At 39.9% G+C, this 15,053-nt stretch overlaps 1 protein-coding gene across 8 annotated transcripts in view; it reads right to left on the reverse strand.

Annotated features, from left to right (window-relative positions):
- The window catches only part of CADPS (calcium dependent secretion activator), a 382,629-nt gene that overhangs the window by 108,829 nt on the left and 258,747 nt on the right, over positions 1–15,053 (reverse strand). For all 8 annotated transcript variants that reach the window (XM_084635494.1, XM_084635496.1, XM_084635495.1 and 5 more), the window contains exon 13: positions 10,076–10,263. In XM_084635494.1, coding sequence (XP_084491620.1) covers positions 10,076–10,263 — 188 coding nt within the window. The remainder of the gene's footprint in view (positions 1–10,075; positions 10,264–15,053) is intronic.

A 15,053-nucleotide genomic window follows, 5' to 3' on the forward strand; every position in this document is an offset into this window, starting at 1 on the left:
TCTTCACCTGTAATGGTGATAGATAATATGGACAGTCCCCATGCCTCATTGTGCTCACGTTCTATTTTTACATCTTTGTAACTCTGCTGATTTAAACTGACTCCTGATTTGTACCAATGTGTGAGCAGAAATCAGCATCCTCTGCACACATACCACCTTCTCCCCCGCACCAGAGAAATACACGCCACAGCATAATCTCTGAATTGGGTAGAGGGCTAGTCTAATCCATTCACCAAAGAAATCAGCAACTCAGACAATAAACATCACTAGTTTCTATTATTGACAGGCAAAGCATACAGATTTGTGTATTACTGTGTAGCCTATACCAGCAGTCTCTCTCTTTAGGTAACATTTGTCTTAAAATTGAACAAATGTTCTTACTTAAAGGCCTCCTCCAGTGTTCAGCTTAAACTGTGTAAATCCTTAGTACTAGACTAGTTTGGTAATACAAAAGGCTTGGCAAGGGATTACACAGCTTCTAACAAACCTCCTGTCAGGGGTTAATTGGTTAGCTTTATTTTCCTTTTAAAGAATCAAAAGGCCCTAAACTAAAAGAAAAATTACAATCTGTACAGTCATGTTTCACTGACCTCAGATGCAGAAACCTCTTAATATCATAAATATTAGTTTTGCTGTTAGAACACAGGTAAAAAGTTCTCTTAACAAATCCAAACAGAGATGCTAACACAATCTTAATTGATTTTCTTTTCATTATATGTAAGTGCTAAAGCTACATTAAATAACACTTATAACCTGGACATATTAAAAGGCCCAGATGACAGTGGATATCTTTAAATTTAATCAGCATTTCCATAAGAATCTCCTATCATTTATTTGCCAAGCTCAGCTGTAAAATTTTTATTTAGGCTGAACTGTGGAATATAAAATTTTAGCTGGAAAACACATTTATTAAACAATTCTGGAAGAATGGATTTGGTCTCATTAGTACACAATTAGGTCTAGTTATTTTGAAGAAGCAGGTAAGCCAGGTAAATCCAGTTATACATTGATTTTAAAACACAGCCACTGAACATGGTTAGTATATTTTTGATCCAAAATCCTAGAAATAATTAGTATTCAGATTCAGATCATGTTCATGCCATCAGTTATGCATGTCAGCACTGCTGTGTACATGGGGGAATCTAGTTTGCTTGCCAGTAGAGTGGCAGATTTTTCAAGATACTCCATGATAAATACTCTATGTCAAAGGACAGGATTGAAGCCCTCATATGAGTTTTGAGTGCACATCCGCAGAGATGTACAAAATCCATATAGCTCATAGAGTTTCATTAAGGTCAATTGTATCAGCAACTGACAAATGATGTAGCCACAATACTTTGACTGTAAAGAGCCCGAAATAGGAACAATATGCTGATGAACTGGAAAAATTCTGAAAATTATGCTACCATTTGTTGGGTTAATAGCCCTCAGAGTAAAAGATTTACTGAAAAGGCCACAGAAGACTCAAGAGTTTAAATGCAGACTTATTTTCTAGGGAATAGTACATGTGCCAAGAGGCTTCTCAGTTAAAAAATACTAGTTTTATAAATTTTCAGCCCCTCTTTTAATTCAAATTATTAATGTAAAATATCACTGCATACTGTTTAACCCAGCAAGGGGCACTCAATTTAAAGTCCCAGCGCATTTTCCACTGTCTTCAGTGGGACAGCGTCCAGAGTTGTATGTAGGGTTGATCCAAACCCATTTGAAGCCACTGAAATATTTCCACTGAGTTCAACAGGCTCTGAATCAGGCTTTAATTCTGTCTGATCTAGTTATTTTAGCACTTGCCAGGCAACACCAATTTCAGACACTTACAATGCTTTGGCACAACTGCGTCATTACAATTTGGAGTGGCAGCCTAAATTTTCAGTGCTCTGGCAGTTTTCAGTCTAAAGCACTGACACTGTTAGAAACTCTATGTGGACACATGGCTGGGTCCAAACCTCGTTGGACTAGAGTTAATATATATCCACAACTCATCTAAGTTAAGTTATAATGTCCAAACGGTTTGTGCTGAGACAAAAATGTAACTATCTAGCTACACACAGACTATATATATATATTTCAAATATTCACCATGCTTCGGTCATAAATAGTTAGGCCTTGATTTTTCTTGATCTTTAACAGAAGACACAATGCCAAATTCAGCCATTTTAAGACAATTAAAAAGTTACCTTATGTACCTTACATCGTTCTACAAAACTGCATGCTAGATAAACAATAGCTCACCCTTGCATCTCATTCTACTACAAACTTGAGACAATCTACAGGTCAACTGTAGCCATTTTTGGAGCCGCACGGATGTCTGGAAGGGCCTGCCAACTGGGAGCCATCACAACTGCAAGGACTTCCTTTCTCAAACAGCTGTGGACTATATTACATCTGACATGATGAGCATCTCTTGAATCTACCTTTCAAATTTTCGGCAAACCATTTTCTCACTGTCCTTCACAAAGTTGACATTTTCGGCAGCATGATAGGAAAGATGTCATGTCGGCTGCTTTTCAAGTTGTTGTCACAGTGGTTAGCACCAGTTCTGTCATCTTTACTCTCCTCACAATCTCCCATCTTGAGCCATGTCACAAACAATAATACTTCCAATGGTTTTGTCAAATTTCAAATACTATAACCCAGCTGCACATCTTCAGATTTACTAGTTATGTTAATTTTTGTTGCTCATCTCCCCAGAAGCTGAAGCATTAGGAACTCATTAATTAGCGACAAATGCAAGGATATTGACAGAACTATATAAAAACGCCATCAAAAGCCCTGCACCTAATTTATTAACGTGATAATTTCTGAAACCTAATTAAAATAAAACATTAGTCAAATATATTTGAAAACTGAATAATTTTGAAGCATATTTATTTTTCCATTTGCTACGCAAACTAAGGGTTTTATAAGCTATCCTCTCTATAATGTTACATTCACTTCTGTGTTCTAGATAATTCCCTTGTCAGAACATGCACTACTGATGGTTCTTAAAGATATTCTCAAAAGAAGGTGAAATCTCATGAATTAATTTTCTTATTCATGCTGGTATTACCTCTTTTTATTTAACAAAGGCTTCCCATCAACTCTATACTGGATGTTTAATTTATATATGGAATCACAGCTTCCTTCAGCAAACAAAATTTGCACATTACATTTTAGCTAAAACACAATTGTAGAAAACTAACACACACATTCACAGTGGCCATGTAAGATTTATATTACACTGGGGTAGACAGTAGCAGGAGTGGTAGGAGAGAAACAGTGAAAGAAATGCTGCACCTACATTGTATTTAAATATAAATGTGTACACACACACACACAGAGTATCTATGTCTCTTTCTTTCTATGGATTTACATCAACATACAACATAAATGCCTCCGATTTGAATGGTAACAGATTTTCATCTGATCCTATATTGATCCTGCCAGGCAAATTAGAGGAGTCTGGTTTAAATAGTGGGGGGAGGGCAGAAATTTAAAAAAACCCATTATTTATAAATTTATATTTAGCAATCCCAAAACACACGTTTTCAGGGATAACTCTTTTTGTTACAGACGTATGTTATCACCTGCAGATTTGTCAGTGCTTAACATAAATATTTCACGGGAAAAGTTTTACATGCTATTCTTCCATCGATGTCGAGTTCCCTATTTTTCTTCAACTTTTCGTTTTTAAAGTATGAAAACAACCAAAAAAGCAGGCTGTGAAATTAAAAAACAAACACACACATTTTCATGTCAAACTGCAAAAAGATTTTCTTTCCTTAGTTTAGACTGTTGTGCAAATCACAGGGTTAATTATAAATTATAATTAGGACCTGTGATCCTAAGGCCAATGCTTCATTCTGCAAGCCACACCTCCCCCACCATGCCCTTTTCTAATTATACCCGGAGGCCCTCAGGGCTAGTTATGCTGCTAAAACAAATATATCAAAATCATTTTTAACAAAGACTAATATATGAAGCAATAACATGCATTTGTATGCAATTATAAATCTACAGTATAGCTCCTTTGGGTTAATCTCTTTGACATTAGCCTGTCTGAAAAACGAAGAGGCTTATAAATAAAAAAAAAAATCATCTCTTCCACCTTTTATGCTTAACTACTTTAAGCTTTATCATTGGAGAAAATACTCTTTAGATGCAGTAACCAAATCTCTGCATGTGTTTCACACACATCAGAGATGATAAAATAAAGCATGTCAAAAATAATGGAAATAATCTGATTTTAACTAACAAAAGGCAAATCTAAGATAAGACAGATGCTATCTTCAACTCAGGCCTTTGCAGTCAGGTGCAAGACATATCTTACATCTAGCATCACAGACTATTATGGGATTTATAGTCCAAGGCACTAATGGTATAAAGGCAGCCCTACAGACAAACCCATACATCTGCAGAGTGTCCCACCAACTGCACTGGAACTCCCTTTAAAGGGTTGGCCATTAAGTTTCAACCTCATTCAATCCCTCTTGCTCCTGTGAATTTATATTCTATCCTCAAGATTGTATAGTTCTTTTTTTCTGTATTTTTTCTTAAGAGGACTTTTAACGTAGCTATGTGGCCCAACCTTAATCAGCCACATGGGACAATAATAAAAAGACAGCCCATTTCATTACTATAGCTTTGGCTTTTATTACACTTCTCTTTTCTCTTCATTTCAGTCCAGGCTTTGGTGCTTTGTGGATATGCAGAGCTGAGTCATGGCTCACTCTGTCTCAAGTGCAACATGCATCCCCAAAGAACCATGCTCGGACTGCGTGGATGCTCCACTGGCACATCTTCCTCTCGTATACCCATGGCAATGTATCATGTCAGCATGTAACACGATACTATTTATCGGGGGATCACTGGCATAATGCATCATCTCAGCCTATACAACAGACTATGTTTTGAAGACATCAGTAACATGTTCTGTGTCAATACATTCCTATTATGGCTCTGGCTAATACATGGATCCAGGAATTAATAAAAAGTATGGTATTACCTGTAGTATGGTTTTGTTAACCTATGGCTCTCTGATACAACATGTGTTAGTGCCCACTATCGATCGATTAATCAAAGAATGAATATAATCTCCAAAGAGAGCAAACAGAGATGTTATGAATGTCTGGAGCTGGTTGAAAGTTTTTGAAATTTCTATGACGTTTCTTCATGAAAAATTTGAAAAAACTCTTTCCCATTTTTCAACCAGCTCTATGAAATTTTTGTTGTGCGATATAAACCAAATATTAAGGAGACATAATTGAGAAAGCTCTAAAATGTAATGCAGATATTTAATTCCACAAGTTCCACAAACTACTTCAGAATGGTAATAGTTCTGGAGTCTGACAACAGTTGACAATCTGCAAAGGCAACAGATGCAGGGGATGCCAATTTTGATTTCATTTTGAAAGTGAATTTAGTGTTTGTGAAACAGTGACTATGGGAAGGACAGTGCACCAATCCACCTATGTGCAAAAACTGGGCAAATTATAGTGAGATAATTGATCGTGTGGATGTTTGGTGATGGGACTGAGAAACTGGACCGAACACCAGCTCATTTCACACAGATCACTGACCAGCTGCCAGATAATCACAATGTTCCCTCACCACCAACTTGGACCAGATTCAATATGAAGTTCAAGTGGTGATGGGCTCAACATCCACTAATCCAGTCCTTAATTTTTACACAAATCTGGAATTAAATTTTCAATATACTAGGACAAAAAGGTATATAAAACCACAAAAGCAGCAATTTTTTTGCCCACTCTAACCAATTTTATTTTTAAAAACCATTTTTGTTTTTACATGGGTCAATCAGCAACAGCTGTGTTTATAGTCAAGGAATAAAACCCTAAGTAGGGAACTCTTAAAAAGGGAGAGGTAGAATGGTGCACTGGTTAAGGCACCAGCCTGAGACGTGGGTTCAAGTCCCCGATTCACCAGACACTTCCTGTGGAACTTTGTGCAAATCACGTTGTCTGTCTGTGCCTTTGTTATCCATCTGCAAAACAGGGATAATGGCACTTCCTTGTCTCATAGGGTGTTGTAAGGATAATTACATTAATGGACTGTGAGATGGTCAATACTACTGTAATGGGGTCCACATAAGTATCTAAAGCAAATAGATCCAAATGGGTGTGCCTTTACAAAATTCTACCAATTTGAATGATTTCTACCAGATTTCCATTAGAACTGGTAAAATCTTTCAAATTGGTGGAACTTTTTAAGGCATCCACTAATGTTGCATCCTTAAGTACAGGGAAGAAGTACCATCACTAATTTCCTTAATTTCAGTGAACTGTAATTAGTTATGGTAACTAGGGTTAGTAGGCTTTGCACAGTCATGATTGGTATGTATATCTATGACACTCCCATCTATCATGCATACAGATGTCTGCAGAAGGCAAAACCTGGGATAAAAAACTGCAATTAACTGTCACTTTTTATTTTTAAAGTATGGGTAAAATTAACAGAGAAATTAATGGATTCTATTTTGCAGATGGCAATGATTTATAGTGTCCCTTTGGAGTAGGTATTTCGAGCTTTCAAAGGTCTAACAACTCATCACCTTAAAAAAAAAGTCGAGGTAAAGGGGAAACAGACTGCAGTAGTGGTTGGAAATATCACCCATATTGGTTTTTGACCATTTCACATGATATGGCAATAAGGTCACAGCAAAGCTAGAGGTGTATTTTTAACAGCAGCCGCTTTGTTCCTGTCCTGCACTGACACTGATCAGATAACAAGGCAGTATTAAGGAAGCAGGACCCTGGACAGCAGCTAGTTAGTTTCTTCTCTATGATGGCCTGTCATTCTGTCAGTCCCGACCTTCAGGCTGTCCTGAACATCTGAATCACATTCTCTCTGCACTTTCTCACTGACTGCAAGCTACTGTTGTCTCACTGTCTGACCTGACACAAACACAATACAAACAGACAACCCACCTCTGCTCCATCACTGTCTATTGCTAATATAGGAGATTGATAGCCACACAGAATTCTCTCTCTATTCGACCTTCATGACTGGAGTGGCATAGTCTGACTGACAGCCAACCTCATTCCCGAGAAAGCTAAACCACCAGTTGTTTTTTTTTGCCCTCTAAAAGTGACGTAATGTCCAGTTTCTAAAGAAAGTTCAATTAATATATCCGGGTTTATGACAAAAGTAATATGTTTTTGTTAAATAGCAAAGATATTGACCATATACATTTTAATGTGTATGTTCAAATGATACCTTTTCCCAAAGAGCTGGGCGCACAAATAACGATGTTATTTATTATTAGTAGTATTTCTAGTACAACATTGCTCAAAGGTTCCAAGCCTAGATGGGTTCCCATTTTTCTAAGTGCTGTCTTTTCTAAGTACAATCACAGAGCAAGACATGATGCCTACCTCAAAGAGCTTACAAGGTAAGGCTTTGACCCTGCAATAAGCTAAGGCTCTGCCTAGGTAGAACAGACTGCAGGTGTAAGACCTAAGAAAACAAGCAACAAATGAAAGGTGGGAAAAGGAGACTGTCTACTTCCACAAGACTGTCAAAGATAGAGTGGCTTTATACACACAAATACACTGGTAACTGGTGATTAGGTAGCACATAAATAAGTAACAGTTTTCCCCAGCTGCGTCAGTCTAGCCTGGCTCTAAAACAAATCATGCACATAGCCTGAAGATTCTTTCAAAAAGGAATCACAACAAGGAATCTAAGGAACTTAGATACTCTGATTTCTGCCTGAGCCATAATAATAAATTAAAGATACAGATTTACAGATTTTTTTAGGCCCAGGAAGGACTACTGTGACAATCCAGTCTGACTTTCTCCATAACGCAGGTCAGAGAACCTCACCCAATAATTCCAATAATGTCTTCATCAAGCCCATAACTTCTGTTTGAACTAGAGCACAGGCGTCAGAAAGACATTCAATCTTGACTCAAAAATGACAAGTTCTGGAGAACATAACATGTCCCTAGGTAAGACACTCAGTCTTTGGTTTCTAAGTCAGATGTATGGCAAATGGTCTCGTTAGAGCAAAAGAAAGCTTAACACCACAATCAATCCATGGTATGGGACTAGTCTAGTGTTACTAAAAAACCCAGCTTGTTTAGAGATATCCATTTTGTATTATTTATTATTTGTCTTACAATAGTACCAGAGCCTCATCCAAAATTGGGACCCCATTGTGCGAGGCACTGTGCAGACAAAAAATGAGTTAACAGATTGCCACATCTTGCCCATTGTTTTTAATTCAGCACATCCCTCCCCATTTACTATTCCCTCGACACAACAGGATAGAATAGCAGTCTACAGTTGGCAAGTTTAATATGTCCCTGCTGTTGACATACTCACAGTGGTCAGATTCTGCTCTCATTTACACTGGAATCAACAGAGTTACATGGGAATAAGAAAATCAAAATCTGAACCCTTGGCTGCTGTAAAGTATGATCCAAAGTCCAATAAAGTAAAATGCAAAGCTCCGATTTACTTCAGTGCATTTTCAATCAGGCCCTATATATCCTCAAAACAGAGTTAGGTTTCTGCAGTAATGCATCCTGTGGATAGTGGAATTAGTATTAAAGAGCAGAGAACTGCCCTTAATAACCTTGTAGTGATAGGCACTCTTATTTCACTGGTATCCTCTCTGTTTAGGTAATTTTTGAATACTCTATTTCTAATACACATTTGAAAAATCACAAACTCACTGGTTCCCCAAATTGCTGGATGCTCTTTTACTATCATATTATTAAATCTGCCTTTTCAAAAGCTTCAGAGCCCTGTAAATATGGTAAACGCAAAGTGCCCAGTGTGCTCAGTGATTGAAAAGTTATTATATATTACAGAATACAATTCTGTGCATTGGTCTCTCTCTCTCTCTTACCTTTTCGGCTCTGGATTCGGCTGGGATTTGGAATCTTTCCTTTTTTTGGACTCCTTTTTGGAATCCTTTTTTGTCTCCACTTCAGTGGCAGAGGGATTCAACATTTTGCCCCCCTCGCCGTCTGCATTTGGTTGTGACCCACCAAGTAACTCTGTAATTTGTTGACTTTGGGGAATGGTTGGGATGAGTTTAAATGCACAGGATAAAGCCAGCAACAAAAGTGAAAGAAGCAGAAGAAAGCATGAAAAAATAAATGAAAGAAAACAAAACTGAAACCAAATAATAAACACCAAAAGATACAAACTTGCAAAAGGAAGTCAGAACTAAAAAGAAAACAAGAAACTAAATACTCTGTTTCCATGACAAGACATATAAAATTAACTGTGTATCGCATGGCAGTCTCAAAATATAAAATCCAGACAATGTGTATCATAATTCTGGATGATGTTTAACGGAGAGTTTACAAAAACACATAATTATTTTGTAACACTCTGTTATTCAGTAGCATATGCAGAATAGAGTGCGACATTTCAGAGTATATAATGCAACTTGGAAAACAACCTCAATGCAAGAAGCTGCAACAGCTACTCTAGCTGTCAATAAAACAATATAGAAAAGGAAACGTAGCACAGTGACACTTTTTGCCACAGTATGTTTGCCACATTTGAGAGAAGAAAACAAGCAAACTATGAACTTGAAATTGCTCTGCAACAACAATAAGATGTGGGGGGAAATTTTCAACAATGCTTAAGCAAGTTAGGAGCCAACTTTCAATTGGATGTAGGCTCCTAGGTGCCTAAATCACATTTGAAAGTGGAACTCAGGCACTGGCAAAAATGCTACCTGTGGTAACTTGTTGGATGCTCTAGTACATTAATTAAAATCAATGTAATACATTCTTTATATCCATTTATGCATGTATGACAATGATACAGATTTCAGTTAGGCATCCAAATATACATTAACAAGAAGTGTATCTTGAGTTTTCTGAGCAGAAAAGTTAAAAATGATCATTTTGGATTCTGTATGCACATTTTTATTGCTTTCATTTGAACAAGTAAAGAAACAAACAAACAAAGCAATTATGCCATCAGAAGAGCTGCTGCCAAACATCCAGTATGAAAACAAGTTGGGGATTGTTGTGCATTATCCAAGGAAACCCACATTTTAAAAAGTCATCCCTTGCTGGCATTTAGTTGCTAGATATAAATGATCCCTTACCTGTTGCCATGAACATGTGATGCACAAAAGGCAAAGCTGTAGTGAAGCAAGGTGGGGTCAATCATAGCTCCGCTTTCTGCTCGTTCCAGTAAATCTTTGAGGTAGCAGAGATGTCTGTGACAGCCTCTGACTCCATTTCGTGCACAATACTCATCTAGCACAAATACTTGGCCAGGACTGAACCAGCCCTGTTTAGAAATAAAGAGACTTGATTTTAAATAGAGGTTGTTAAACACAAGAGTTATTTGATTTGGAGATGTAATGCTCCATTGTTCTTCTAGACAATGCAAACCTAATGGTTGGCAAAAGACAAGGGAGTGGGCCCTGTCATTCCTAACTCAAATAATACACGGGATAATTGCAATGAAAAAGCATTAGAGTAACATTTAAGAAAAATGTAATTCAAAATGCTGAAAAATGTTTCAACTATTCTAGTTAATGTGAGGACTCGGTATTTATCGTTAGAAAATTCTTTTATCTTTAAGGGTAACCAAAGACTTGTAGAGCAAAATAGCACAAAATATTTACAACACTGTTGTGGGGGAGATTTGTATTATGCTCTTCCCCTGGTTAGAGCAGATAATTATTCAGTAATGACTTTTATCTCCATATCTGGCAAGTACAGGAATGTACCAAAGACACACAAACAAGGTTCTACAGTATTAGAACCGGAAGATTCACATTTCCCTCATTTCCGTGAGGAGCCACTCGGATTAGACTCTTTGGGGACAACTAAGGTAGAACATTCAGCACCAGTCTGTGAAGTCATTAGCTAGAATAAGAATTTTCTTATAGAACCCTTTCAAAATGCTGCAAACCCAGCAATATTTATATGGAAATTTGGGTGCTAAACAATTGGTAAGATACATTTCTGGAATGCATCAAACTGCAAAGTCTTTCCTCTTTTAATTTAAAAGTTCCTGCAGCGGGCGGGAGAGTGGTTGAGGCAGTGCACTGCCCCTATAGGCAACTTCTTTGCCACCCCATCTGCTACCCCAAATGCTACATCTTAGAAACAACGCTGCTGTGAAAGATTAAAATATATTTTCTACCACTCAGATGACACCAAATCTTTTCTAGATGCCAAAATAGCTGCTTTGAAAAGAGTTGAAGAAATATCAATTAAGAGCTCAGTCAAAAGACATAGAAAGGGATTTGCTCATCCTTGTTGGGCCAACTCCAAAACAGATTGAAAAAAGCACTGAAATAATGAGGGGGAAAATCATAGATATAGGAAATAGATACAGTTCATTTTATTACTGGGATCACCAGAAAATTAAGGTACAGAACAATGCAGAAGAGATGCCTGTAGAAGTCCTTGTTTCAATTGGTCTTTATTGGTCCTTGAGCCCAGGGTAAAAGTCAATTTCCTTGTCTTTCTCTGTTTCCCTTTGTTACATACGTTGATCTTTTATCCTCCTCTCCTTCCCCACCCCCGCCGCAAAACTGAGGACTTTGTAGAAGAGGAAACCAGAAGAGAGGATAAGAATTAACTTGAAAGATATATGTGTGGCTTTTGAGGCATTGTCACAAGGCGACTGTGGTCAGCCCCACCTGTGGCACACTTAGCTCATCTTCCCCAGGTAGAGAAAATGGGCAAAGTCACATGACAGGCAGGTCAGGTGGTAAATCAGACGCCTTCAGGGGTGGAGATTAGACAGAATCCTGCAGAAGTGCCGAGAGAGAAGGGAGACTCCAGGTAGGAAGTGCTGAGTGTCACTGCTCAAGAGAATCATACAATTCTATGATTCTCTTGAGCAGTGACTCTCAAGAGAGAGCAGGGATGGTCTCACATGAGCCCAGGAGGGGTTGAAGAGAGAAGACAGACCCTCAGGAAGGAGAGACAGCTTGAGACTGGGCGGAAGATGTTTTGTTTTGGGTGTGGCTACCCTGGCAGGAGTGGACTTTTTCCTTAATGGTGTAGCCAGATGCCCATGTCACAACTGAAAGTGAACCAGGCTGGAAGGCTGGGGGTTCCTGAGGCAGTGGCTAGCCTGAAGCCAGGCCGAGCAGGAGGTGCTGCCGCAATTACGATTCATGTCGTAGCAATGCAATGAATGTCCTACAATGGATCTGATCCTTCAGGTGGGGAGAGATCCAGGCCTCACTGAAGTCAGAGAAGAGACTCCAATTGAGTTCAATGGGGCCAGGATTTCACCCAGGGAGTTATGGCCGGAAAAAGATGACAGGATTGGGCCCAGGGAGTTATCCAGACTTGGTTTCCTGGCTGTGAAGCCTGTGGAAGCTTCATGAACCTTTCACGGCCTGCAGCTCCGGAGGTTGCTCTTTATTCCATAAAATAGAGAGAGTGCTGCTCACTCTCTCTTTCAGAGCAGCGTCCCAGGCTCCTGGGCATGACAGGAGGAAAGACGCTGAGCATTGTAGCTGGGGGCAGCCTCTTCCACAGCAGAATGACAGAAACCCTGGAAAGAGTCTTACAGGGACTCAGTGCACAGCCTCATAACACGATTCCCTAGCTGACGATTCCAAAACCAGAGCTCAGATGGGGCGCTGAAGAGGGGCCCACTTGTCTGAAGATGTCGTCTTCCCCAAATCAAAGTGGATGCATGGCAGTCAGGAGGACGACAAATGGGGTGTCCTCCCATAACAGCTGTAGGTTGGGCAGCAGGCTCCTCCAATCTAGCAAGAGGGGGGAAGAACCCTTGCAGAACTGGGAGAGGAAAAGCACTTACTCCCAAGCAAAGCTGTATTTCTTTAAAAACAGTGGGGAACGGAGTACAGAGGCATGCGGTGGTGGTAGCTTTCTCCTTTGTTCCTCTTCTGGTATAGCTACAAAGTGGTAGCATATGCTGCTCTCTGTCCAGCCCCAGCATAGGATCCTGGATTTGTAGGACACATTACTGAAAGACTGGTAGCTTTTTTACATGCATTCCCTCACACCCTCAGGCAGCTCCTGGCCCCCTACTGGGTTTTTGCCTTATGCACCAGAGTGTACATGTCTGGGCCTCGCACCTCAGGCCAGCCATGCAGTGTTCAAACTGTCAGAAGGTCTCCCAGCTGATCTTGGCAGCTGTGATGGGGTATAACGTGACCGAATGTATCTGCACTCTAGACCTCTGAGCGTTCTAATGATTCTCATCAACAACAACTCGAATTGCACCCAGAAGCGAATGAGAAGCCTAGACAGAAATGCTAAGAGTAGCAGGCACCACTCAGGAAATGGAAAGGGCACACTTGGCATCAGTTATAGAGATGGTGCTCAGGAATTTTCCATATGTACAGTTTACATTTTTTGTTAATGGACAATGGAGTTTCTGCAAAATTGAAACTCTCCATGGGACTTAGATTCTGCTGAAATTTTTCTTTTTTTCCATTGAGAAAAACAAAAAAAAAAAATATTTAGTTTCAAATAGGTTTCACATTAAACCCTATTGTGGTGAATTGCCTCATGGGAGTTGTAGTTCAGGCCCTTCACTGTCTCCAATGGTCTGGGATTCCTGGTAGACTGCCTTTCCCATTATGTAACACAATCTCTATTTTGACTGAGTAGTGTGGTGCATTGTGGGGATTTGGTGGTTGCAGGGGCATCCTGGGAGAAGTGGGCCATGTAAGGAGCATGTTCCAAAGGGGGAGAATGGAGGCATCCAGTTTCTGTGTAAAATTTCAAGCGTACCCCTAAGCAAAAGGCAAGTGTCCAAGCTGAAGGTACCAAAGCCATGGGTACTTCCATGAGCTCAACATTAGGGAGGTACAGCTGCAGTCTCCTGGCCAGAAGATTAAAGGCAGCGATCCTAATTGAAAATCCAGTAGCAAGAGGACCCTATGGCCATAACCGTGTATCCTTTGGGGAACGGTGGGTAGATGCACTCAATAAATGGCACGGGCAACACTCCTGCTCCTTTTCCTTAAATGCTTCTCTGTGCCAACAAGCATAATTTCTGTCTTATCGGAAATGGGTCACAGCCAGGTTGTTTTCATACAGATACCTGTCCTAGAAGACTGGGACTGTGGAATCTGGGTTCAGTGGAAAGGGGACAAAACTGAGTATCGTTCTCTGTCTATCTTTCTCACCACCTTCTCCTGCAGTGCCAGTCAACATTCGCACACACTGAACAACAGAGGTGACAAACGAAGAATTCTGCAGCACCCTGCACACTGAAGTCCTATGGGAGGAAGAGCCATTGCCCATCACCCTTCTGGAACCATTTGGAAAGGAAAGGGGGAAGCTACTGAAGAGCCATTCCGACAACACTGCCCAGACAAGTCAACAAAACCTTACAGCCAATGGCATCAAAAGCTGCTTACGGAGCTAATAAGGTCAACACAGTCCCTTTTTATGAAGTAAATCAATCTCTGAGGTAAACACAGTTCCACAGCCAGGTGTGAAGCCACACTGAAAGGAAGGACAGAAACCTGTGGAATCCAAGTGTGGTCAGAAAGGGTCCATCACCACATTCCTTGAAATGGGGAGGTTTGAGATAAATGATGAGACTAAGCTCCAAAGATCCATGTGCCTTAGTGCTTATACGAGCCCCATCGCTCTAGTGGCTTCTTAAGCAAGGGCCCAGACACCTCTTTAATAAAACGTGTGGCTGGCAGCTTTCCTCTTGAAGAGAGACATTGTCAGTAATGGCTTCCATGCTTCTCCCTCAGCTGTGAGTCAATCTACCATCCCCTTAGTCCATTGCAGAAGAGGAGTTCCTGGATGCGGTAAGATGGGTATAGGTCACTGACAAAACAGAAGAGAGCCCTGTGGTGTAGAGGTACTGGCTAGGTGAAAAAAAAATGTTTAATCCTAATGACAACCTCTGGGTGCTTTACAGGAGTATCACTTGCTTCCAATACAAGAAAGTACAATACAAGCTGAATTTCAGAGCTTATGCCCTTGGTAGAAGGTGAAGATTTTTGGCCCACCAAACATTCCATCTACATGAAGAGTTAACTCTTCTACTGAGACTTCCGTGCATCATTTGCAATGGGAGACCCAAGTTGTCCTGCTGCTGGGCAAAGTGTGCAC

Source organism: Lepidochelys olivacea (assembly GCF_965140295.1).
Source record: "Lepidochelys olivacea isolate rLepOli2 genome assembly, chromosome: 7".
Taxonomy (NCBI): Eukaryota; Metazoa; Chordata; order Testudines; family Cheloniidae; genus Lepidochelys; species Lepidochelys olivacea.